The sequence below is a fragment of the Melospiza georgiana genome, chromosome 20 (genome assembly GCF_028018845.1).
Source record: "Melospiza georgiana isolate bMelGeo1 chromosome 20, bMelGeo1.pri, whole genome shotgun sequence".
Taxonomy (NCBI): domain Eukaryota; kingdom Metazoa; phylum Chordata; class Aves; order Passeriformes; family Passerellidae; genus Melospiza; species Melospiza georgiana.
In genome coordinates, this window is record NC_080449.1 from 4,048,740 (window position 1) to 4,073,528 (window position 24,789).

The 24,789-nt window shown below is 52.9% G+C and overlaps 3 protein-coding genes across 10 annotated transcripts in view; 2 read left to right on the forward strand and 1 right to left on the reverse strand.

Moving 5' to 3' along the window:
* The window catches only part of COL27A1 (collagen type XXVII alpha 1 chain), a 90,420-nt gene extending 76,946 nt beyond the window's left edge, over positions 1-13,474 (forward strand). For 4 of the 5 annotated variants that reach the window (XM_058038103.1, XM_058038100.1, XM_058038102.1 and 1 more), the window contains 19 exons: positions 488-595; positions 708-761; positions 885-938; positions 1,228-1,281; positions 1,603-1,656; positions 1,830-1,883; positions 2,105-2,158; positions 2,792-2,845; positions 4,325-4,378; positions 4,454-4,507; positions 5,029-5,082; positions 5,192-5,209; positions 5,340-5,393; positions 5,578-5,640; positions 6,360-6,525; positions 6,743-6,849; positions 7,550-7,630; positions 8,851-9,039; positions 13,098-13,474. In XM_058038103.1, coding sequence (XP_057894086.1) covers positions 488-595; positions 708-761; positions 885-938; positions 1,228-1,281; positions 1,603-1,656; positions 1,830-1,883; positions 2,105-2,158; positions 2,792-2,845; positions 4,325-4,378; positions 4,454-4,507; positions 5,029-5,082; positions 5,192-5,209; positions 5,340-5,393; positions 5,578-5,640; positions 6,360-6,525; positions 6,743-6,849; positions 7,550-7,630; positions 8,851-9,039; positions 13,098-13,247 — 1,476 coding nt within the window. In that variant the 3' untranslated portion in view covers positions 13,248-13,474. Of the gene's footprint in view, positions 1-487; positions 596-707; positions 762-884; positions 939-1,227; positions 1,282-1,602; positions 1,657-1,829; positions 1,884-2,078; positions 2,159-2,791; positions 2,846-4,324; positions 4,379-4,453; positions 4,508-5,028; positions 5,083-5,191; positions 5,210-5,339; positions 5,394-5,577; positions 5,641-6,359; positions 6,526-6,742; positions 6,850-7,549; positions 7,631-8,850; positions 9,040-13,097 lie in introns of those variants that run through there. The other variant, XM_058038104.1, reaches the window with a different exon arrangement.
* Positions 13,475-14,699: 1,225 nt separating this feature from the next.
* SLC31A2 (solute carrier family 31 member 2) lies at positions 14,700-21,905 on the forward strand. 2 transcript variants are annotated; one of them, XM_058038374.1, is made up of 4 exons: positions 14,700-14,768; positions 17,553-17,619; positions 19,939-20,110; positions 20,639-21,905. In XM_058038374.1, the coding sequence occupies exons 1-4, from the start codon at positions 14,763-14,765 to the stop codon at positions 20,805-20,807; spliced, it is 414 nt and encodes a 137-aa protein (XP_057894357.1). In that variant the 5' UTR covers positions 14,700-14,762; the 3' UTR covers positions 20,808-21,905. The 2 variants fall into 2 exon arrangements, with proteins under 2 accessions (XP_057894357.1, XP_057894356.1); XM_058038373.1 differs by lacking the exons at positions 14,700-14,768; positions 17,553-17,619 and having other exon boundaries at positions 19,336-20,110.
* Positions 21,906-21,911: 6 nt separating this feature from the next.
* The window catches only part of NIBAN2 (niban apoptosis regulator 2), a 42,316-nt gene continuing 39,438 nt past the window's right edge, over positions 21,912-24,789 (reverse strand). For 2 of the 3 annotated variants that reach the window (XM_058038370.1, XM_058038369.1), the window contains exon 14: positions 21,912-24,175. In XM_058038370.1, the coding sequence (XP_057894353.1) occupies positions 22,806-24,175 (1,370 nt within the window). In that variant the 3' untranslated portion in view covers positions 21,912-22,805. The remainder of the gene's footprint in view (positions 24,176-24,789) is intronic. The other variant, XM_058038371.1, reaches the window with a different exon arrangement.

The following is a 24,789-nucleotide window of genomic DNA, read 5'->3' on the forward strand; positions in this document are numbered from 1 at the left end:
TGCACTGTGGAATAAACTTGGGGCAGATTTGCTGTGGAATAAACCCCAGGGTTTATTCCCCAGGGGTGTTTCCTGTGGAATAAACCCCTAGGGGGTTTGGTGTGGAATAAACCCCAAGGGGTTTGCCGTGGAATGAATTCCAGAGGGATTTGCGGTGGAATAAACTCTGGGTGGATTTGCTGTGGAATAAACTTGGGGCATGTGCACTGTGGAATAAACTTGGGGCAGATTTGCTGTGGAATAAACCCCAGGGTTTATTCCCCAGGGGTGTTTCCTGTGGAATAAACCCCTAGGGGGTTTGGTGTGGAATAAACCCCAAGGGGTTTGCCGTGGAATGAATTCCAGAGGGATTTGCTGTGGAATAAACTCTGGGTGGATTTGCTGTGGAATAAACCCCAGGTGGATTTGCAAAGCCCCCTCAAGGTGCAGCTGCTCGGGCCCTGCTTAGGACAGGGGTGAGCAGTGTCCCCCTCTCTGTGCCCTGCAGGGCTCACAGGGCGCTCGGGGCCTGGCAGGTGCCCCTGGGCTCCGGGGCTACACCGGGCACGAGGGAGCCAGAGGAGTGGTGGGCACCAAGGGCCAACCAGGCCGGCAGGTAACAGCTCTGCTCCATGGGGACATCCCTGGCACAGCTCTCCCTGGGGACAACGCCCCAGCTGTGCCTTCCCTTGCTGCCAGCATCATGTTTTGTCCCCAAATGAACTCAGGGGACTCTCGGGCCACCGGGTGAAGCTGGAGCCACCGGGCTGAGTGGCACTGAGGTGAGCAGGCTCCTCTCTGCCCCCATTTTCCAGCCTCCCACACCTGTGTCCCTCACAGAATAACCCAAATATCTGAATAACCCAAAGGTTTGGATTCGCCTTGAATTCTGTTTTCCTTCTTAGGGCCTGGTGGGTGCAAAAGGGGAGCCAGGAGAGCCAGGAAAACCAGGACAAATGGTGAGGAGTGGGATGGAGCCATGGTGGTTCTCCCTGACAGAGGCTGGGGGATGCTGGCTTCTCCTGGAGGTGTAAAAGTCCAATCAGGCACCATCTCCTGCTCCTGCTGAACGTTCCCACAGCCCCCTTCTGCCCAGCCTGCTCCAGAGAGAGGGAAAATCCCAAAGGGCAGATTCCAGCTTAGAGCGTCCTCCTGAGCACACTGGAGCAATGCAGGGAGGGAAGCCAGGAGGGGCATCCCTGGCACAGCATCCTCACAGAGGGCTTTCCTTCTCCTTTGGCATTTTAGGGGGCACCTGGACAAGCTGGCCCTAAAGGACGGAAAGGCTGCAAAGGAGATAAGGTACCCCCAAATCCTCCCCTGGGGATGGCACCTGAGGGGTCTGCCCAGCGGGCATGGGGTGGGCAGGCCTGAGCTGGGAGGACCGTGGAGAGCAAACAGTGGGAATTGCCCAGGAGGATCTGTTTTTCCCCACCTGGCAAGCACAGGATGCTTCTGGGCTGGTTTTGGGGTGAGGGGCTGGCAGATCCTGCCCCCAGCTCTTGGTGCCCATCTCCAGAATCCCCCAGTGCCTGCTGGGCTCTGTCCCCATCTCCTCCTGCCCACTCCTGGGATGTGGCTGAGCTGTTGGAGACCCTCATCCCCCCTCTCCTCTTCCCCCAGGGCGATGCTGGCCAGGAAGGGGACAGAGGGCTCCCAGGAGAAGCTGGCAGACGGGTAAATGGCACCGCTGTCCCCACCAGGGTGGCAGGGAGCTGCTCCTTGGAGCCTCTGCAGGGTGGTCCCAGTTTTCTGGGGGCTCAGAATCCCTGGAGAGGGGATCCTGGAGGGGCAAGGGGTGGCTGGATCAGTTTGGAACTACCTGTGAGTCTTTCCCCTGTGCTCCCCAGGGCAAGCGAGGCAAGATGGGCCAGCAGCCCCCACGGGGTCCCTGGGGACACAAGGTAGGTGGCTTTGTCAGGCTGCCTTGCCCCCCTGGCAATTTGGGGGTGCTCCCACCTGCCTGGGCCCTGGGTTAGAAATGAATAAAGCAGGATAACTGAGGGCTCTGTCCCCCCAGAGCCTCCCAGCCCGACATGGGCATCGCCCAGAGCCCCATGGGCTGCCCTCCCTGCCCTGGAGCATCACCCTGGGCATAGCCAGGGCTTCTCCCTTTGCATTTCAGGGCTACCCAGGTGACAAAGGACTTCCAGGACCCCAGGGCCCCCAGGGTCTCTATGTGAGTATCAGTGTGGGGTTTTGGGGTGCTGGCTGCTGCCTGTGTGACCCCGCTGTGTGACCGAGCAGGGATCTGTTTAAACTGAGGGAGTTCTTAAATGGTCCATCCATCTCCTCCTGTCTTCTCCTCCCAAATGAACATCTCAGGAGGGTGTGTGCAGTCAGACAAATCACTTCATTCCCAAAATGTGGTTCTAGAAGCCAAATCTTTCTTTTAGGTATGTGTCTGATGCCAGGCAGTGCTGAGCACTGGTGGGACTGTGCCCACGTGCCCAGAGAGCTGTCACAGAGGGACAAACTGCATCCAGAAAAAAGGACACAAATATTTATTTTAATTACTAGAAATTGCTTTTTTCTCTGCTTAAAATTAAAAAAAAAAAAAAAAGCCCAACTTTGGCAACTTCACAAAATTCCCCAAGCTGGATATTCTCAGAGAGCCAAGGCACCTCCAGTGCATTTTTAATGGGCTTTGCTGAGGGATCCTCCTGAAAGCAAAAATCAAAGAAAAAATGAGAAAATGCTTCAAAGCTTCTAAAACTGCCTTAAATCCTCAGGATCCTCAGGTGTGGGGGGGGCCCTCCTTGCCAGGGAGCAGCTCAGCCCAGGGTGAGGCAGTTCCATGTTTCTCTCTTAGGGCATCCCAGGGCTGAAGGGCATTAAAGGAGACCCTGGACCAAAAGGACACAAGGTAGGGGACATGTGCCAGGCACAGCAGGGACACTGGGCACAGGGTGGCATTTAATTTGCTGAATGCCATCCCTTATTTCTCTCTTTTTGAACCCTGATGGCTGCACCATTTTTCTCTGGGGGTTGGCCACATGTCCCTGAGTGCTGGGAGATAGAACCTTTGGATTTTTTCCCATATCCAGTCCTTTTGCAGCTTTTCCATCCTCCTGGAGTTGCAAGCAGCAGTGTGGAGCCTTTTAACCCCTGCTCTCAGCATTGATGCTGATGCACCATGAGCTGAACCTCCCTTGTGCCATTCCTGATGGATTCTTGGCTGGAGAAACTGAGCACATCCCATCCCAGATCCCCTCCTGTTGATCCCATTGCATCCTATCCCATTGATCCCATCCCCTTGATCCCATCCTATCCCACTGATCCCATCCCATTGATCCCATCCCATTCCATTGATCCCATCCCATCCCATCCCACTGATCCCATCCCATTGATCCCATCCTATCCCACTGATCCCATTCTATCCCATTCCATTGATCCCATCCCATTCTATCCCATTCCATTGATCCCATCCCATCCTATCCCATTGATCTCATCCCATTCCATTGATCCCATCCCATCCCATCCCACTGATCCCATCCCATTGATCCCATCCTATCCCATTGATCCCATCCCATCCTATCCCATTGATCCCATTCTATCCCATTGATCCCATCCCATCCCCTTGATCCCATCCTATCCCACTGATCCCATCCCATTGATCCCATCCTATCCCATTGATCTCATCCCATTCCATTGACCTCATCCCATCTTGTCCCATTGACCTCATCCCATCTTGTCCCATTGATCCCATCCCATCTTGTCCCATTTATCCGACCCCACTGATCCCATCCCATTGATCCTATGGCATTGATCCCATCCTATCCCATCAACCCTATCCCATCCCATCCCATTGATCCCATCCAATTCTATCCCATCCCATTGATCCCATCCCATTTCATCAATCCCATCCCATTGATCCCATTGATCCCATCCCATTGATCCCATCCCATCTCCAAGCAATGGGAAGCTGCTCAGAGCCTTCAGGAAAAGAAAACTTTGGGAATAATTAAAACTTTAAATTCATTGTTAGCTCTGAGCAGCTCCAGAGAGCAGGCAGAGGGGAGGCTGTGCTGGGATTTTTCCCCTGCTTCTTCTTTCAGCACACACACATAAAGAGTCTTCTTTATTCTCTCCAAGTGCTTCCTTCCAATTTCCAAGGTTTTCCTGAGAGATGTTGTAGTCTGGGATGATCCTTTCATCCCTGCTGCTGCCTCTGTCCCCAGCAATGTGGGTGCAGTGAATTCTCTGGAACAATTCTCTGGTGTTTGGGGTTTTTGCTCCAGAAATTTTGCAGCCAGCCATGAGTGGGAATTTCCCCACCCACACTGGTGTCCTGGGGATTGTGTCCTTCCCTTTGCCACCACAGCTCTCCCTGACTCTCTCCTAGGGCGAGAAGGGCAGCAAAGGTGACCTGGGCCAGCAAGGGGACGATGGCTTCAAGGTGCGTGACAAATTTTGCTCTTTTCCTTCCCCCCAATCCCTTGTCACCCTGTGTGACATCCTGCCACGTTTCCAGGGCAAGCCAGGACCCCACGGTGTCCCTGGGAGACCAGGACCTAAGGGAAGGCAGGTAAGGGCAGGGTGGAGAGGAATGTTAGGGACTGAAATGAGTATTTGGGGTGAATTTCTTGTTTTTTCCATATAAAATCCACCTGGGGAAGGGGCTGGGTTGTAGAAGGATGCAGGGCTGGGTTGTAGAAGGATGCAGGGCTGGGTTGTAGAAGGATGTGGGGCTGGGATGTAGAAGGATGCAGGGCTGGGATATAGAAGGATGCAGGGCTGGGTTGTAGAAGGATGCAGGGCTGGGATGTAGAAGGATGCGGGGCTGGGATGTAGAAGGATGCGGGGCTGGGATGTAGAAGGATGCGGGGCTGGGATGTAGAAGGATGCAGGGCTGGGATGTAGAAGGATGCAGGGCTGGGTTGTAGAAGGATGCGGGGCTGGGATGTAGAAGGATGCGGGGCTGGGTTGTAGAAGGATGTGGGGCTGGGTTGTAGAAGGATGCGGGGCTGGGTTGTAGAAGGATGCGGGGCTGGGTTGTAGAAGGATGCAGGGCTGGGGGATGTCCTGAGCTCTCTGTTGTCCCTGCAGGGTGACACTGGCCCCCCTGGCCCACAGGGACACCCTGGAATTCCCGGGACACCGGTGAGTCCTTCCCCCTCCCACAGGCTTGAGGTTCACTCCACACTCCACAGGGATGCAGCTTTGATCCCACCTGCCTCCCTCTTATCCTGGTCCTGTCCTTTCCTTCCAGGGCTTGTCTGGACCCAAAGTAAGTGGTGGGAAGCAGCTGGAGTGGGATCAGTGGGATCCCTTCCCTCTTTCCCACTCTGGGGGTGCAGCTCAGCACAGCAGCATCTTCCCCCTTCTTTCCTTCCCTTCTGCACCTTCTCCTGTGGCAGGGGCTGAGAGGCTTCCCAGGCCTGCCAGGACCCAGGGGCACCCCAGGGATGCCGGTAAGCAGAGTCACAAACTCCCCCCAGCCCAAAATCTGGGTCACCCACTCCCCTAAACGTGGCAGTGAGGCCCTCATGCCATGCTGTCACTCCATGGGGATGCCCAGCTGCTGGCGCTGTGGAGATGCTGCTGAGGGGCTCGTGGGCAGCAGCCAGTGCCACCAGCACTGTCATTGTCCCCCAGGGTGTGGCTGGACCCCCTGGTCCCAGCGGGCCTGCAGTGATGCTGTCCCAGGAGGAGCTGCAGGTGAGTGACCCTGCCCAAGGGGGAAGGTGTGGTGGTGTTCACAGGGGTCCCAGGATGAGGGAAGAGATGAGAAATTTGGCTTTATGTTTTAGAAGGTTGATATATTATATATTACATTACATTACATTACATTACATTACATTACATTACATTAAAGGTTGTTATATCATATATTACATTACATCACATTACATTACATTACATTATATTACATTACATTACATTACATTACATTACATGAAAATGTTATATTAAAACTACACTAAAAAAATAGAAAAAAGATTTCATCAGAAAGCTGGCAAAGAAAAAGAATAAAATAATCATAAAATCTTGTGACTGATTAGAGAGTCTGAGACAGCTAGACTGTAATTAGTTATTAATTAAAAACAACCACATAAAACAAATCAAAGGTGCACCTATCGCGTTCCACAGCAACGGATAATTATTGTTTTTCTCCTCTGAGGCTTCTCAGCTTCTCAGGAGGAAAGATCTTAATGAAAAGATTTTTCAGAAAATATCTGTGACAGGAAGGGGCTGCCAGGGATGCTATCCCCATGTCCTGCTCTTTCTGATGTCCCCTGTGCACCAGGACCCAGAAAATCCAGCTACTCCCTCTGTCCCCATGCTTGTCCTTGTCCCCTGCATGTGCCATCCCTGATGATGCTCCTGGTGGAGGGATCTGTGGTCAGCTTGGTGATATCCCCTCCTTTTTCTTCCAGCACCTCATTTATTCCTCCAACCACCTGAATTACACGCTGGTCTGGGCTCTGCTGGACACCCTGAGCCGGGAGCTCCAAGCCCTCGTGGAGCATCCCAATGGCACCAAAACCCACCCAGCCACCACCTGCAAGGAGCTGCTGCTGGCTCACCCCGGCCTGCCCGATGGTACCAGGGCATGGGGGCACCCCTGGGCCTGGCCTGGTCTCCAGAGCCTGGGAAGGGACAAGCAGCTCTTTGAAATAAAGAAATTTTGGGGAATGAGGTCAGATGGGCTTTATGGGCATTGCTGGAGAAACAGGCTGGCAGCCTGGGGTGGGATGGCACTGTGTGGCACCTCCCTGTGCCAAACCTGGGTGCCAGGGCTGTCCTCTCCTCCCTCCAGGGCAATACTACATCGACCCCAACCAGGGCAGCCCCCAGGATGCACTGAGAGCCTTCTGCAACTTCACAGCTGGGGGGGAGACCTGCATCGCCCCCGTGCACAACCAGGTACGGGGTGGCTTTTATGGGGCAGCTGCAGCCCCAGGGACCCCTCAGCGTGGGTGGGGACAAAGGCTGGTGGGGCTGGAGAGGGGCAGGGTGCCCAGTCCCTGGCTGTGGTGCCCAGTCCCTGGCTGTAGTGACCAGTCCCTCACTGTAGTGACCAATCCCTCACTGTAGTGACCAGTCCCTCGCTGTGGTGCCCAATCCCTTGCTGTGGTGCCCAGTGCCTCTCTGTGGTGCCCAGTGTCTCTCTGTGGTGACCAGTGCCTCTCTGTGGTGCCCAGTCCCTCGCTGTGGTGCCCGGTCCCTTGCTGGGTGACCAATCCCTCTCTGTGGTGCCCAGTCCCTCGCTGTGGTGCCAGTCCCTCGTTGTGGTGCCAGTCCCTCGCTGTGGTGCCCAGTCCCTCTCTGTGGTGCCCAATCCCTCTCTGTGGTGCCCAGTCCCTCGCTGTGGTGCCCAATCTCTCGCTGTGGTGCCAGTCCCTCGCTGTGGTGCCCAGTCCCTCGTTGTGGTGCCAGTCCCTCGTTGTGGTGCCAGTCCCTCGCTGTGGTGCCCTCTGCCCTGGCAGGCAGTGAGGACTGAGGATCCTGGTCACGGTGTGTGCCAGGCTGCAGGGACACACAGGAGCTCTGTGCTGCCTCCTTGTCCTGTCAGTGCCACTATGCCCTGCTGGGACAGTGTGACAATTGTCCCCTCTCCCCTCAGGTCCCCATCAAGGCCTGGCTGAGCACGTACAGCTCTGAGAACACCTTTGAGTGGTTCAGCAGCCTGCCCGGGGGATTCCTGGTGAGTGCCTGGCTGGAACAGCCATGGGGGGACAGAGCTGGGTTGGGGGTCTCCAAGTGCCACCCTGCAGTGCTGGGACAGTGTGGGAATTTGCAGGGGTCCCAGGATGAGAGAAGAGATGAGAATCTTGACTCCATGTTTCAGAAGGCTGCTTTGTTATTTTATTATATCTATTATATTAAAAGAAAATGATATATTATAACTATACTAAAAGAATAGATTTCATCAGAAGGCTTGAAAGGAAAGGAAAAGAATAATAATAAAATCTTCTGACTGACCAGACAGTCCGAGCCAGCTGACTGTGATTAATTAGAAATAACCACATGAGACCAATCCCAGATGCACCTGTTGCATTCCACAGCAGCAGATAATCAATGTTTACATTTTGTTCCTGAGGCCTCCCAGCTTCTCAGGAGGAAAAATCCTAAGGAAAGGATTTTTCAGAAGATATCATGGCTACAGGACAGCACCTGTGTCCTCTGGCTGTGCACAGAGGGATGTGACATTCCTTCTGTGAGAAACGCCAGTGCTGAACAGGCAGATGGAACCTGCCAGGGTTTAGCCTTGGGGGAGCACAGCCCCCACATGCTGGATGTGAAAAATGCCATCACTTATTTTAAAAATTTTAAAAGTTTAATAGTAATAAAGTGGTTACAAAAATAGCAATATAATTAGAGTAATAATAATTTGGACAATTTGGATTAGGACAATATGAGACAATAATAATGAAGAGTTATGGACAGTACGGGTACCTCTTTCTGGGCAAAATAAGCCCAAAAAAGGACCCACGTTAACAGAGGATTAACCCTTAAAAAAACCAGCCTGTTGCATATTCATGCACCTCATATATGATGCATAAATTCCATTCAAACAAAGGATTTCTGTCTGGTCAGTGTCAGCTTCTCCCTCTTAATCCTGAAGGATCTTCAGGGCTGAGCGAGGCAGGAAGAAGTTCGTTTCTTCTGATAACGGAGCAATAAATTCATTTTCTCTGAAAGGTTTATGTGTCCTGTGGCTGCTATCTGGTGCGAGTCCTTTCTTTAAAAAAAGTATCTTACATAGCACAGTTTCTATTTTAACATCATGCTATAACCCAAAACAACATTTAACGTGCAACTTAAGAAAATTAACACAGCACAACTTTTTAAGACAACACATACAATACTCATTTTAACATTTGTGAAAAGCCAATGATAAAATATGCAATTTTTTCCCTGCAGCTGGAATACGCGGGGGCCAGCCCGGTGCAGCTGCGCTTCCTGCGCCTGCACAGCCTCCGCGCCGCCCAGCAGGTCTCGTACTCGTGCAGAGCGGCCCCGCAGCGCCGGCGGCCCCAGCCCCGCACGGAAATCCGCTTCCTCAGCGACTCCCGGCAGCACAGCTACAGCGCCAGCCTGCCCGGCTGCCTGGTGAGCGCCGCGCAGCCCTGGGGCCGGGTTATACATCAGTGCTCCAATTGCATCATGAATAGTGTTGTGGTTGCCCAATTAGCCCATCATAAAAAGACCAAATGATATTAGAAATAGTAACAATTTTAATTAAGTAGTTTAGAAAATATATAAGCAAGGGATAATTTGGTTCAAATAATGGCGCATAAGCAAAAACAACCGCGGGGTACGGAGGGCAGGGTTCAATGACTCTTGCCACCTCACGTACAAGCTTGCTAAGTGAAAGTCACTCTTTATATGCCATGTGTTATTACCGCGCCTGAGTGGGTCGCAGCTGGTGAGAGAGAGAGAGATGGTGAATCTTGTATCTTGATCAGAAGGCTTGATTTATTAAGATATTATATATAATACATTATGACTATACTAATAGAATATAGAGAGAGGTTTTCAGAGCAGCTAGGCTAACTAAGAATAGATAGAAAGAAATCTATAACAAAGTTGTGTTCAAGGACTCAGTCCCCTAGCTTGCACTGGTGATTGGCCCTTAATTATAAACATAGGAAATGAGCCAATCAAGGTGTCCTTGTTGCATTCCACAGCAGCTGATAATAATTGTTTACCTTGTCTTCTGAAGCCTCTGGCCTCCAGAAGACGCAGAAATCCGAAAGAAAGGATTTCTGTGGAGAAAATTCTGCAACAATGTGTCAATGCTATCTCTTCTTATTTTCGGTTTGTCACTTTTCTGTCTCTGCTTTCATTACTACTTTTACTACACATGCGCCACCACTGGGTTTGGTGGTCACACAAGTCTTTGGGGGTCGTCACTGATGAAGGCCCTGTAGTCTTCTTCGTTGTCCTTTAATTCACCTTTGGGTTACACATGCACACAAAGCCAGTACAATGTAAGCCAAGAATAACGTATCACTGCATCTACATATCAAAGCAATAAGTCCCTTATAATTAGCATTTTCTTGGACCCAACCAGGTTCTTGGTCATTTTTAGCAACTGTATCTTCAGCTTCTTTCCTGTGGTCCTTGAGAACATCTGCTGGGAAGGGGAGAGTGGGTGGAGCCCCTCCTTTCCCTCTCTTCTTTGGCATTACAACTTTTAACTATTAACTGTTTTATTATTCTCAAATACTAATTACTGTATCAATATTGATTACTGTTTCAATTTTTATTAGCACGAATCATACTTATTTATCACAAAAGTAACTGTTACAGGGCTTGCAAGGGTTTTTCAGGGTGAAGAGGAGATGAGAATCTTGACTCCATGATCAGAAGGCTGGATTTATTCTTTTATGATATATATTACATTAAGACTATAATAAAAGGAATAGAGAGAAAAGTTCAGAAGCTTGCTATGCTAAGAATACAAAAGGAATGAATAAACAAAGGAGCTCTCTCTGATTCTGTCCCAGAGAGAGCTTGGCCTTTGATTAGCCCTTAATTGTAAACATGCAACATGGGCCAATCCCAGATGCACCTGTTGCATTCCACAGCAGCAGATAACCATTGTTTACATTCTTTTTCTGGGGCCTCAGCTTCCCAGAAGGAAAAATCCTAAAGAAAGGATTTTTCACAAAAGCTGTCTGTGACAAATAACTATTGTAATCATTTATTATCTATATTTTCTATCTGTAATTTCTTTTTAATTTTTATATTTTTATATTTTTATATTAAATTATATATGTTTTATCTTATATAATATAGACTGTCTTTTAAATATAAATTAAATTTATTCTTATCATAAATTATAAATTGATATAATAAATTTAGAATAAATGTATTTTATAAATTTATATAATAAATATAAATTTATGTATTATATAACATATATTATATTTTAAATATAAAACGATTTTTATATTTTTAGTTTTATATTATTATGGTTTTAATTATTTATAACTATCATTATTTATAATAATAGTATAATATAGTAATATATTCATAATAATTTATTCTTATTATAAATATAATAGTATTAATAAATATATTCATAAATAATCTATAATTACTTGTTTTAAATAAATAATTATAATTAATAATGATTATTATAAAATATAATTATAAATTAAATCATTAATATTTCTTTTATATTATTCTTAATTTTTATTTTTAATTATTTTCAATTTTCAATTTAATCTTTAATTTTAGTTATTTATATGTTTTATAAATAATATTTTATATAAATATATATAATTTTTATAATATACATTTCTATAAAATATATAATTTATATTATAGATAGTATATATTTATATAAGTTACATAATATAGTTTTTATATTTTTATTTATATATTTAGTATTTATTAAATGTAATACTTTATTAAATTATCAAAGTATACATTTGGAAAAAGCCACAAGCAATATTATATAAATATATATAATTTTTATAATATAAATTTCTATAAAATGTATAATTTATATTATAGATAGTATATATTTATATAAGTTACATAATATAATTTTTATATTTCTATTTATATATTTAATATTTATTAAATGTAATACTTTATTAAATTATCAAAGTATACATTTGGAAAAGCCACAAGCAATATCGACTTCGACCCAGGTGATCATGGTCAGGGAGGGTCAGGATTTGGCCTCTATCATACCAAAGTCCCTGTGGGTCTCCAAATGTCATTTTTGGGCTCTGTTTTATACAGTCTTTTGGGCTCTTCTTTAGCATATTTTAGCCTGTTATTGCAATTTTTCTTTCTTGCTACCACGCTTCCCAGAATCGGTGGATAATTGCTGGAATCCTATCAGGTGAAAACTTTCTGGGATAAACTTCTGATGCTGCCTATCAAATGCCTTCTGCTGGGGTCTTGTCAGACAGAAAAATCCCTTGAAATATCCATCCCTGGAGACAATCATCTGATGACACCTCAATCTCCAGTTTTATCACTTTGCCTATTACTGCTTGTTGCCCCACACTGGCTGTGTACACAAAATGCTGTGGTTTTCATTTCCTTTAGCACAAATTGTTTTCTAACATATGTCACACCTGAAAAAGGCTCCCAACATTTGGCAGAGCCCTTTGGAGAATGTTTGAAGCCCAGCAGTTTGGGATGGAGCAGGGAGATGAGGCTGCACAGGGTGGGATGGGGATGGAGAACATCCATTCCTTTGGAGAGTGTTTGAAGTTTGCAGTTTGGGATGGAGCAGGGAGATGAGGCTGCACAGGGTGGGATGGGGATGGAGAACATCCATTCCTTTGGAGAGTGTTTGAAGTTTGCAGTTTGGGATGGAGCAGGGAGATGAGGCTGCACAGGGTGGGATGGGGATGGAGAACATCCATTCCTTTGGAGAGTGTTTGAAGTTTGCAGTTTGGGATGGAGCAGGGAGATGAGGCTGCACAGGGTGGGATGGGGATGGAGAACATCCATTCCTTTGGAGAGTGTTTGAAGTTTGCAGTTTGGGATGGAGCAGGGAGATGAGGCTGCACAGGGTGGGATGGGGATGGAGAACATCCATTCCTTTGGAGAGTGTTTGAAGTTTGCAGTTTGGGATGGAGCAGGGAGATGAGGCTGCACAGGGTGGGATGGGGATGGAGAACATCCATTCCTTTGGAGAGTGTTTGAAGTTTGCAGTTTGGGATGGAGCAGGGAGATGAGGCTGCACAGGGTGGGATGGGGATGGAGAACATCCATTCCTTTGGAGAGTGTTTGAAGCCCAGCAGTTTGGGATGGAGCAGGGAGATGAGGCTGCACAGGGTGGGATGGGGATGGAGAACATCCATTCCTTTGGAGAGTGTTTGAAGCCCAGCAGTTTGGGATGGAGCAGGGAGATGAGGCTGCACAGGGTGGGATGGGGATGGAGAACATCCATTCCTTTGGAGAGTGTTTGAAGCCCAGCAGTTTGGGATGGAGCAGGGAGATGAGGCTGCACAGGGTGGGATGGGGATGGAGAACATCCATTCCTTTGGACCAAGGGGCTTCCTGGTCTGGGGATGTGGCAAAGGGAAGGAACCAGCCTGGAAAAGCCAGGAGGGGCTGGGGATGGAGCCAAGGGAGCTCCAGGCCGTCAGCTGAGGGGTTTGGTGGCACTCAGCTGTCCCTGGTGGTCATTTCAGCTGGACAACGAGTCCTCCATCGCCGACACCATCTTCCAGTTCAGCACGGAGGAGCTGTGGCTGCTGCCCCTGCGGGACCTGGCTGTGTTCCACAACGGCGACGCCTCGCACCAGTTTGGTTTCACAGTCGGACCAGTTTGCTTCAGCTGAAAGTGGTGCCACCCAAACTGAGCCAGCCGGTTCTGTCCCCACCCAAGAGCCATCCCAGTGGGGACAAGTGGAGCTGGAGGTGGCACAGGGCTCCCAGCTGCTCCACAGAGCTGCTGTGTTTGGAGCTGTGTTATGCCCTGGACTCCATTTCCTTCTGGAGTAGAGGAATATTGTTTACAGAAGTCATTTCTCTATAAATTATAAATATATTATATATGTATATATTATATATGAGAAGGTGCTGATTTAATGACTGCTTGGGGGAGGTTTGAGAATTATAATTGCTGGGAACTGTCTGTGAGAAAAAAAAAAAAAAGAAGCAAAACTAGTGCCAGCTTGGGAAAAGGGGAAGGAAAGGAGCTTTTCTTTGCCAGAGTGAAGTACACAAATGGTTGGAGCATTGTTGGCCCAGGACTGGGCTGGGAAGTGGCCCTGGCGAGCCTGGGAGAGCCCAGTGTGCTGCTGCTCCTTTCCCTTCCAGCCAGGCACCAAGTGCTGCAAAGGGATGAAAATGTTAATTCTCCCCCAAATCCTGCCTCAGTTTTGAGTGTCTGTCTCACTGAGAGGGATTTTAGTGGTGCAGAGCCAGGCACTGCAGTACTGGGTGCCTTCGTGGGCACCTGCACCTGCTGGCACTTCGGGAAACTGAGGCAGGGCCAGCTCAGCACTCTCTGTTCCCAGGTGTAATGGGGATGGTTGGATAGTCCCAGCATGGAGCAAACATTTGTATGCTTCTACTCACAGCTGGAAAGAAAGTTCCCCTTTGTCCTGCCTGTCTGTAGGGAAAATGAAATCACAGACTCCTAAATGGTTTGGGTTGGAATAGAACTTAGAGACCATCCGATAGCAGGGACACCTCCCCCTGTCCCAGGCTGCTCCCAGCCCTGCCCAGCCTGGCCTTGGGCACTGCCAGGGATCCAGGGGCAGCCACAGCTGCTCTGGGCACCCTGTGCCAGGGCCTGCCCACCCTCACAGGGAACAATTCCCAATTCCCAATATCCCATCCAGCCCTGCCCTCTGGCAGTGGGAGCCATTCCCTGTGTCCTGTCCCTCCATCCCCTGTCCCCAGTCCCTCTCCAGCTCTCCTGGAGCCCCTTTAGGGACACTGAGCTCTCCCTGGAGCTTCTCCACTCCACGCTGCACACCCCCAAAAATCTCTCAGCATTTTCAGGGTGCCGGGGTTGACCAGCAGAAAACCCCTTGGGGTCCTTAGCTCAGGATGGAGCCGGGAGCGAAGGCAAAGCGGAGCCGCAGAGGCCAGGCCGGGCCGTACCCAGGGCGCGGAGCCCGGCAGGGCCGCGGGGAGGAGGGGACGGGCCTGGGCCCGCCCTGCACTACAGCTCCCGGGGAGCCCCGCGCCAGACACGGCACCGCGACAGCGCCGCCACATCCCCGTGACAGGCTGTGACATCGGTGTGACAACACCGGGACAGCGCCGGGACAGCGCCGCGATATCGGTGTGACAGCGGCCCCGGGGGGAACGGGCCGGGCCCCACGCCCGCTGCCGCCGCCACCATGCAGGTGAGCCCCGGGACGGGACGGGCACGGCACTGCCGGCACCGGGAGACCTTCCTGGAACCCCGGAAATCCCCCCGGAACACCGTGATTCCAACCCGGAACCCCTTATATCCACCCTGGAACTCCGTGATTTCACCCTGGAAACCCGTGATTCCACCCTGGAACCCTTTAAATCTGACTGGAACCCCGTGATTCCACCCTGGAACCCCGTGATTCCACCCTGGAACCCCTTAAATCTGACTGGAACCCCGTGATTCCACCCTGGATTCCCCTATTCCACCCTGGATTCCCCTATTCCACCCTGGAACTCCTTAAATCCCCTTGGAACCCCGTGAATCCACCCTGGAACCCCGTGATTCCACCCTGGAATCCCATGAATTCCTGCCTGGAACCCCTTAAATCCCCCTGGAACCCCATAAATCCCCTTGGATCCCCTTAAATCCCCTCTGTAACCCCGTGAATCGCCCCTGGAACCCCATGATTCCACCCTGGACCTCCTTAAATCTTTGGAGCCTCATGATTTCACCCTGGAACCCTGGAAATCCCCCCTGAAACCCCGTGATTCCCCCCCTGGAACCCCATAAATAATCCTGGAAGCCCCTAATCCCCCCCGGGACTATATGAATCCCCATCTGGAACCCCATGAATTCCCTCTGGAACCCCGTGAATCCCCCTATAACTCCTTAAATCTCCCTGTAAGTGTCCAGGGTCGGGTTGGACAGGGCTTGGAGCAGCCTGGGATGGTGGAAGGTATCCCTGCCCACGGCAGGGCTGGGACAAAATGAACTTTAGGATCCCTTATAACCCAAACCATTCCATGGTTCTGTTTCATGTTTAGGGCTCCCAGCCCCCTGAAGCAGCAAGGCCTTGAGGAGGATTCCAGTTTGGGGACATCCTCATAACCAGTGTGTCCCCAGTGTGGGGCTGCAGCTGGGACTGTCCAGATTGGGTCAGGGTGCTGCAGCTTTATCCAAGATGTGGGATCAGACATCCCAGTTGGGCTGGAGCAGCAGGCTGGGGTGCAGCCTGGCCCTGCTCTGTGCAGGCACCACTGGTTTTGCTAGAACAACCCCAAAAGTGCAGCAGCTCCTGCCCTAAATACACCTTGAGCTCAGGAGATTTCCCAACAAGTTTTTGTTCCCGGTGTGAATTCCTGCGGGGGAGGAGCTGGGTGCAGCCTCACCTGCTCAATCCAATCCCTGCTGCAGGGCAGGTGGGGGAGGACGGGGTCCCCTCCCTCTGAACAACATCCCTCAACACCCTGGGACATCTCCCTGCTGGTGGTGGCTCTTCCCCGTTGGGAAGAATGCAGGGATTTTTAGGATTTTGGCCTCTTGACCTTCACCCACCGAGAAATCTCTCTGTGGCATCGCTGTTGGCCCAAGGAGCGTTATTTTGGTGTCACAACCATGCTGGGAACCCCAAAAAATGTGGCTCCACCTCAGGCTGGGGCAACAAAGGGATCTTCTGGATCTCTGGGCTGCCCAGGGAAAGGGTGGAATCACCATGCCTGGAATTGTTCAGAAAACACAGAGAGGTGGCACTTGGGGACAGGGTTTAGTGGAGACCTTGGCATGCTGGGTTAATATTTGGATTTCATTATATTTGGTGGCTTTTCCAAAGTTAATGACTCTGGTTTTGCCCATCACTTCTGTCCCCTATCCCTAAAACACTCACCTGCTCCTTCTACCACCTGTGGGTGAAGCTTGTGAAGGAGAAATAGCTTCATTTAAAGGCTAATTATCATTAATCTGTGGCCAAAGGAGGCTTAAAAGGGTGAGCCAATTACATGTGCTAATGTGCTGTGGGTAAGGAGGGCCGAGGGCTGTAATTGGAGCCGGGCTGTGGCCTGAACACCCACGGGCTGTTGGATGGTATTTCTGCCTGAGGCTGGTCCTGCTCCTGTCAGTCACCTCTGCTGGTGTTGGAAAAGGCAGGAGAGAGCAGCCAAACACGGATCTGTGCAGGAGAGCAGCAGCTGTGAGCTCCACAAACACCTCCTAGGGAGGTTCACCAAAGGGAGCACGAGAAACGCAGCAAAATTAAAATTCCACCTTTTGGGAAAGATGGGGCAGCTGTGTGAGCTCTGCAGCTGATGTTACACAAGAGCAATTCCTGCTCCTCCTGTTTCAGCAGGGTGAAGGAGGAGGGGTGCTGCCCTTGCGCGTCCTGGCAGTGTTGGGATGGATGCTCCTCTGCCAGGGAGGCGCCCCTGGACCTGGTCCCTGTTGTTGGGTGGTCACACCTGTGGCTCTGGACCTGGTCCCTGTTGTTGGGTGGTCACACTTGTGGCTCTGGACCTGGTCCCTGTTGTTGGGTGGTCACACCTGTGGCTCTGGGTGCCTTGGTTGTTGAGTTTTTGGGTGTCCTGGCAGTGCAGGAGGTTTCTGTGCCCTGGGAGGGGAGCGGAGGCTCTGCCCACCAACTTCCCCTCAGCCTCCACCTGTCCCCAGGGACCTTCCCTCCTCAAATCCATGTAGATGAAGTCCTGAATTCATTTCTCATTGTCACAGGGGTAAAGTGGCTTTTTGCCACAGCCCAGACACACACAGGAGCTGCTGCTGGGGGTGGGAATCATCCTGCTGGAGCTCACGGGACAATCACAGCTCAGCGTGACTGTGATTGTCTGTGCGAGTTCCTCTTCCCGTTTCAGAGCTGGGGAGAGCCTTGCACCATTTGGGGACTCCCCAGCTGAGCATGCCAGGGTGGGGGTGCAGGGCCTGCTGGCAGTGTGGGCACCCATCACCCCAGGGCTCCTGCACTGCCCTTCCCTGGCCTCTCTTCCAGATGACCTTCTACTTCTCGGACACAGTCGTGCTGCTCTTCGACTTCTGGAGTGTCCACAGCCCCACAGGTAGGCTGCCAGCCCTGGGACATCCCTCATCCATCCATCCATCCATCCATCCATCCATCCATCCATCCATCCATCCATCCATCCATCCATCCATTCCTGTCCAACCCTATCCATCCGTCCGTCTGTCTGTCCGTGTTCCTTCATCCTTCCATCCATCTGTCCTATCCATCCATCATCCATCCATCCATCCCTCCATACATCCTGTCCATCCCTGTCCAACCCCATCCTGTCCATCCATCCGTCCATCCATCCATCCATCCATCCATCCATCCATCCATCCATCCCTGTCCAACCCTATCCATCCATCCGTCCTTCTGTCTGTCTTCCTTCATCCTTCCATCCATCTGTCCTATCCATCCATCATCCATCCATCATCCATCCATCCATCCATCCATCCATCCATCCATCCATCCATCCATCCATTCATCCATCCTTCCATCCCTGTTCCTTCATTCATCCATCCATCCATCCATCCATCCATCCATCCATCCATCCATCCATCCCTGTTTCATCCCTCCATCCCTGTCCCACTCCATCCATCTCCTTCCTTCCTTCCTTCCTTCCTTCCTTCCTTCCTTCCTTCCTTCCTTCCTTCCTTCCTTCCTTCCTTCCTTCCTTCCTTCCTTCCTTCCTTCCTTCCTTCCTTCCTTCCTTCCTTCCTTCCTTCCTTCCTTCCTTCCCTGTTCCTTCATCCTTCTATCCATTCTTCCATATCCATCCCTGTCCCTCAGTCCCTGTCCATCACTCCATCCCCTCCCTGCAGAGCTCTCTGTGCTCCTGGAGCAGTTTTTGGCAGCACCTGCCCCTCCCTGCTGAGCTGTGCTGTGTGCTGGGCATTCCCCAGGCACAGCTTGATCCTCCCAAGCCAAGAGCAGCAGGCAGGGAGTTGTGTGAAGCCCCCAGAGCACTCAAGAGTGGCTCAGCTTCCCACTTTCACTCTTCTTTCTGATTTTGTTTATTCTCCCAACATTGTATTTTAACTCCCACGTTCTTTGTGGAGTCAATGCAAAGCTGTGTATTTGTTTCACAGCAGCTCTCTAGGACAAGAGGGCACAGCCTTCAGCTGAGCCAGGAGAAGTTTAGGCTTAGTTTATTCTCCATTTTCCTAAATTAAGAATCTAGGAAAAATTTCTTCATTGGAAGGGGCTGTCCAGGGAGGAGTCAGTGTCCCTGGAGGTGTTTGAGGAGGGACTGGATGGGGCATTCAGTGCCATGGTCTGGGTGACAAGGTGCTGTTGGGTGAGGTCACAGGTTGACCTTAATGATCTCAAACAGCTTTTCCAACCTAACTCTGTGAGTTAAAAAGCTAAACACACAATTCCCTGACATTTAACAACCCTGCTGCCCAGCCCGGTGCCAGGAGCACCCCACATCCCCCAAGCTCCCCGTGCTGGGCCCTGCTGTGTCCCTGTCACCCCCAGAGGCTCTCCCCGTGCATGGCAGTGTTGGGGTGTCTGTCCTGCAGGGACCATGGCAGTGTTGGGGTGTCTGTCCTGCAGGGATGGTGCTCTCAGCACTGGTGATCCCATGGCAGTGTTGGGGTGTCTCTCCTGCAGGGATGGTGCTCTCAGTGCTGGTGATCCCATGGCAGTGTTGGGGTGTCTCTCCTGCAGGGATGGTGCTCTCAGTGCTGGTGATCCCATGGCAGTGTTGGGGTGTGACCGTGTTCACAGGGGTCTTAGGATGAGGGAAGAGATGTAGATCTGACTTCATATTTTAGAAGTCTTGATTTATTATTTTAAGATATATATATTACATTAAAACTACACTAAAAGAATAGAAGATAAGGGTCATCTCAGAAGGTTAGCTAAGCCAAGAATCGAAAGGAATGAATCAACAAAGGTTTGTGGCTTGGACAAAGTGAGAGCCAGTTGACTGTGATTGGCCATTAATTAGAAACAACCACATGAGGCCAATCCCAGATGTACCTGTGGCATTCCACAGCAGCAGATAATCAGGGTTTACATTTTGTTCCTGAGGCCTTTCAGCTTCTCAGGAGGAAAAATCCTAAGGAAAGGATTTTCATAGAAAGAAGTCTGCGACATTGGGGTGTCTGTCCTGCAGGGATGGTGCTCTCAGTGCTGGTGATCCCATGGCAGTGTTGGGGTGTCTGTCCTGCAGGGATGGTGCTCTCAGTGCTGGTGATCCCATGGCAGTGTTGGGGTGTCTCTTGTGCAGGGATGGTGCTCTCAGCGCTGGTGATCCCATGGCAGTGTTGGGGTGTCTGTCCTGCAGGGATGGTGATCCCATGGCAGTGTTGGGGTGTCTGTCCTGCAGGGATGGTGATCCCATGGCAGTGCTGGGGTGTCTCTCCTGCAGGGATGGTGCTCTCAGTGCTGGTGATCCTGCTGCTCTCTGTGCTCTATGAGGCTGTGAAGATGGGCAAGGCCGTGCTGCTGCGGCGGGCGCTGCTGGCCCTGCCCCGCAGCCTCAGCCACGAGGCCCTGACGGAGCCCCAGGAGGAGGAGCAGAGCGACCCCGCGCAGGGCAGGTACCCAGGGAGCCCTGGCACCACCTGGGGGTCAGGGATGGAGCTGTGGGGCCATGGTCAGCACACAGGGGAGAAGGGCTGTGAGCTCCCAGGGAAGGGGGGTGTGTACAGCCTGGGGACGGGGCTCCAGTGGCAGCCCAGCCCCTCCAGATGCCCTGGGAGGTGTCCAGGGTGGTGGCTGGAGGCTCATGTTCCCCTCCAGGTGTGGTTGTGCAGGGTGCAGGAGGGTCCTGCTGGTTTGGGGATGGGCGCAAGCAACAACTCAGTCCCCACGAGGCCCTGGCAGTTCCTTCTTTGGAGCCAAGCCCTGGGTTTTTCCATTTGTATTTAATCACAGATCATTCCTCAGGCTGCTCTTCCTGCCAGCCTCATTGATTCTGGAGCAGGATTTCCCCCTGAGCTGCTGTTTGTAGCCCCCACCCCTCTCCCTGCTGCCCAAACCCCCTGTGTCCTCTCCAGGCTCCTGGTGGGAGGTGATTCCAGCTGTGCCAGCCCCTCACTGATGGCATTTCCCCTCTCCTTGCCCAGGTGGTTCTGGTTCCACGTGGCCCAGACTCTGTTCCACGTGCTGCAGGTGGTGCTGGGCTACATGGTGATGCTGGCAGTCATGTCCTACAACGCCTGGATCTTCCTGGGGGCCATTGCAGGCTCCACCCTGGGCTACTTCATGGTGTACCCGCTGCTGGGCCGGGGCTAGAGCCCCCCGGCGTGGTGGCACACGTGTCCCACCTCCTGCTCCTTTGTCTGGAACAGCTGCTGTCACTTCTGGCTCTGTCCCCGTGCTCTGTGGGACACAGAACCCCAAGGACTTGCTGGGGCCCTGCTCTGGGGACAGGGAGCCCCATGGCCATGCTGCCACTCAGCTGGTGGCTGTCCCCTGGCTCTCAGGGACCTTTGTCCGGGTGGTGACAGCAGGGTGGGGGCAGTGCTGGCATTTCCTCCCCTCCCTGCTTTTCGAGGAGGTTCATCCTGGCTGGAACAGGAACGAGCCGGTGACTTGCTGGGGACAGGGACCCTCCTGCCCAGAGCTGCCCTGCACCAAGCCCCTTTTCACACAGTGCCTTTGGGGACACTGGGGGTCCTGCCACCCCCACCCCGCTCCTGTGCTTCAGGGATGGGGCTGGAGCAGGGAAATGCTGCTCCTGGTGCCTCTTGCTGCTTCCTCAGGACATCCCTTTGAATAAAATCATCTCAGCTCCACTCCTGGCTTGTGTCACTGCTGGGTGGGCTCAGGACGGGACACCCCTGGGTCTCACAGTGGGACTGGGGATCCCCAGCCCTGCCCAGGGAGGTGTTTCAGCAATAAGGAGAGGCTCCTCTGGCTTTAAATAAAGCTTTTCCATTTTATTAATTATTATAAGCATATCTTTAAACATTTGTATAACTTTCTTAATAAAATATCCTGGAAGAGACAGGTTTGAAGTTCACAGAGAAAGGCACTTTGAGGGGGGCGTCCCAAGCCACTTTGGGGGCCCCCCTGAGTGGGTTAGGCTGGGCACAGGTGGGTGTTGGGGTGCTGGTCCCTGCTCCAGGTGTCACACCCAGGGGTCCTGCAGACCCCCAGCACCTCCAGGACTTTTGGCATCACTCTGTGGGGGCTGCAGCACTCCTGTCCTCATGACACACAGAGGGGTCAGCAACCCCCTGCTCTTTGCTCAGCCAGCACAGCAGATGCCAAAACCTGCAAAACTGGAGAAACCAGCCATGGGAGGTGCTGAGGAGATGTGGAGGGCAAGGGCTGGGACCTCTCCACTGCACAGCAAGCTGAGCCTGGAATTATCCCAGTCCTGCCTGGCACAGCCTGGGTGCCACCTTCCCCAGAGATTGAACTCTGAACTTAGAATAGCTCCTGAAATAGCTCCTGGGGGTGAGGGTGGCTGGGGGTGGGTGCTGTGAGCCCAGCCTGGGTACCAGGAGCCCAGTCTGGATGCTGTAAGCTCAGTCTGGACGCTGTAAGCTCAGTCTGGATGCTGTAAGCTCAGTCTGGACGCTGTAAGCTCAGTCTGGATGCTGTAAGCTCAGTCTGGACGCTGTAAGCTCAGTCTGGACGCTGTAAGCCCAACTTGGATGCTGTCAGCCCAGTCTGGGCACCAGCAACCCACAGCTATCCCAGTGCTCTCGCCCTCAGTGGTGGCTCAAGCCCCCCAGCATTGCTGTCCCTGTCATGTCCCCATTTGCCATCCTGTTTGCCATCATCCCCAGCAGTTCCCGCTCCCACTGGCACTCCTGGAGCTGGCCAGGTGGGGATGGCAGTGGGCACACTCCCAGAAACCCCCCCCTTGGATGGGTGGCAGTGGGCAGGCTCTGAGGAAACACCCCAGACTGGGGAAGGGACAACCCTGGGGACAGCCAGGAGTGTCCCACACACCCTCCCTCAGCAGGGCTAGTGCCAGCCCCCCCAGCAGCCCCAGGCACTGGTGTGGGGGGCAGGTAAAGCTCTTCAGTAAAGCATCTCCTCAGTAGGAAAGAAAATAAGGCAGAAGAAGGACAGAGCAGAGCGCAGGGGATGCCCCAAGCCAGGCTGGGGCCACCCCAGTCAGACCCATGGGGCTGTGGCAGTGGGACCCCCTTGGGCAGCAAGGTCTGGGTGTCCCCATCCCCTCCCTCTCCCACAGTGCTGCTCTCCATCGCGGGGGTCCTGTCCCCCTCCCTCAGCCCCAGTGTCACCGGGGCCAGTCCATGGCAGAGGCTGGGGCTAGAACTCAGTCTGCACCCCCTCACCGCTCTCTGTGGTGCCCCTGGGCTCGCCTGGCTCCTTGTCACCGTGCTGGTGACACGCTGCTGATGGGCTGTGCCCTCCAGGTGGTGCTGCTGTGACACGGGGCACCTCGGCCTCTGCTGTGACACGGGGCACCTCGGCCTCTGCTGTGACACTGGCTCGGGGGCTGGCCGGGGCTGCTGTGCCCTGTGGCACGCTGGGCACTGATGGGACATCAGCCCTGGGCACGGATGACCTTGGTGTGACGTGTGGCGCCTCAGCCTCTGATGGGACATCAGCTCTGGTCACAGATGCTGGGATGGAAGATCTTGGAGTGACATGTGGCACCTCAGCCCCTGATGGGACATCAGCTGCAGAGCCGGGGGAAGCTGGCACGGATGATCTTGGTGTGACAGGGGGCACCTCAGCCTCTGCTGGGACATCAGCTCTGGGCACAGGTGATGCTGGTGCAGGACGTCTCCCAGTCCCTGATGGGACCTCAGCTCCAGGGACAGGTGACAGTGCTGGTGTGGCACACTGCCCCCCTGATGACACCTCAGCTCCAGGCACAGGGGGTGCTGGTGCAGGCCGGCGTGTCCCAGCTCCTGACGGGACCTCAGCTGCAGGGACAGGTGAGGATGCTGGTGTGACACGCTGCCCCCCTGATGACACCTCAGCTCCAGGGACAGGTGAGGACGCTGGTGTGACACGTTCTCTGCCCATTCCTGAAGGGATCTCAGCTGCAGGGACAGGTGAGGACGCTGGTGTGACACGCTGCCCCCCTGATGACACCTCAGCTCCAGGGACAGGTGAGGACGCTGGTGTGACACGTTCTCTGCCCGTTCCTGATGGAACCTCAGCTCCAGGTGCTGGTGCTGCTGCTGTGGCACAGCTCACCCCGTCCCCATCCCGGGCTGGGCCCTGCTGTGTGGCACCCCCTGCCAGCAGCACGCCCTCCTCACTGGCCCCGCTGCCCTCGGTGCCGTTCATCAGCCGCTCCTCCAGCCTGGCACCGTCCCCCAGGCTCTGCTGTGCCAGCGCCTCCCGGATCTCCTGCACCGCATCCGGGGGGCTGGGGGGCGCCCCGGGCTGTGCCTGCTCTGCCTGCCCCGCCTCAGGGGAGCCGGGCTGCAGCAGGGCCTCAGCCCCATAGGGCAGGGCCCCCTCGTCGTCCTGGATGACCGACACCACCTGCTTGGCCCTGCGGCGCCGCTCGGCGGCCGGCTCCTCGGGCTGCCCGCTGTACTCCTCGCTCCAGTCGATGGGCAGGCCCTCTCCCAGCAGGTGCAGGTTGGGATCGCTGTTGTGCATCACCATGCTGTCCCTGTACAGGTTGTGCTTGCGCTGCACGGCCGCCTCCTTCACAGCTGGGGACAGGAGGGACAGCTCAGGGGGCTGCGGGCACGGCCGGGCTGGGGCGCCTCGGCCAGTCCTCCCCGGGGTGCTGGGATGGGGGGCTGGAGCTGGGCAGGGGGGCAGCATGCCACCCTCTGCTCAGCCCTGCCAGGGGGCAGCCAGGTGGGAAAGCTGCTTGTGGGGGAGCCACCAGCCCCCTGTATGGGGTCAGCCTTCCTTACTGAGTCCCCAGCACCCTGTATGGGGTCAGCCCTCCTTACTGAGTCCCCAACACCCTGTATGGGGTCAGCCTTCCTTACTGAGTCCCCAGCACCCTCTATGGGGTCAGCCCTCCTTACTGAGTCCCCAACAACCTGTATGGGGTCAGCCTTCCTTACTGAGTCCCCAACACCCTGTATGGGGTCAGCCCTCCTTATGGAGTCCCCAACACCCTGTATGGGGTCACTCCTCCTTACAGAGTCCCCAACACCCTGTATGGGGTCAGCCCTCCTTACAGAGTCCCCAACACCCTGTATGGGGTCAGCCCTCCTTACAGAGTCCCCAACACCCTGTATGGGGTCACTCCTCCTTACTGAGTCCCCAGCAACCTGTATGGGGTCACCCTTCCTTACAGAGTCCCCAATAT

What these genes read in the sequence shown, in the direction of transcription:
- SLC31A2 (XM_058038373.1), top strand. Translation starts at nt 19,542, where the DNA reads ATGTACCTGTGGCATTCCACAGCAGCAGATAATCAGGGTTTACATTTT. An exon ending in AGCGACCCCGCGCAGGGCAG is followed by an intron (nt 20,111 to 20,638) that starts GTACCCAGGGAG and finishes CTCCTTGCCCAG; the next exon opens with GTGGTTCTGGTTCCACGTGG.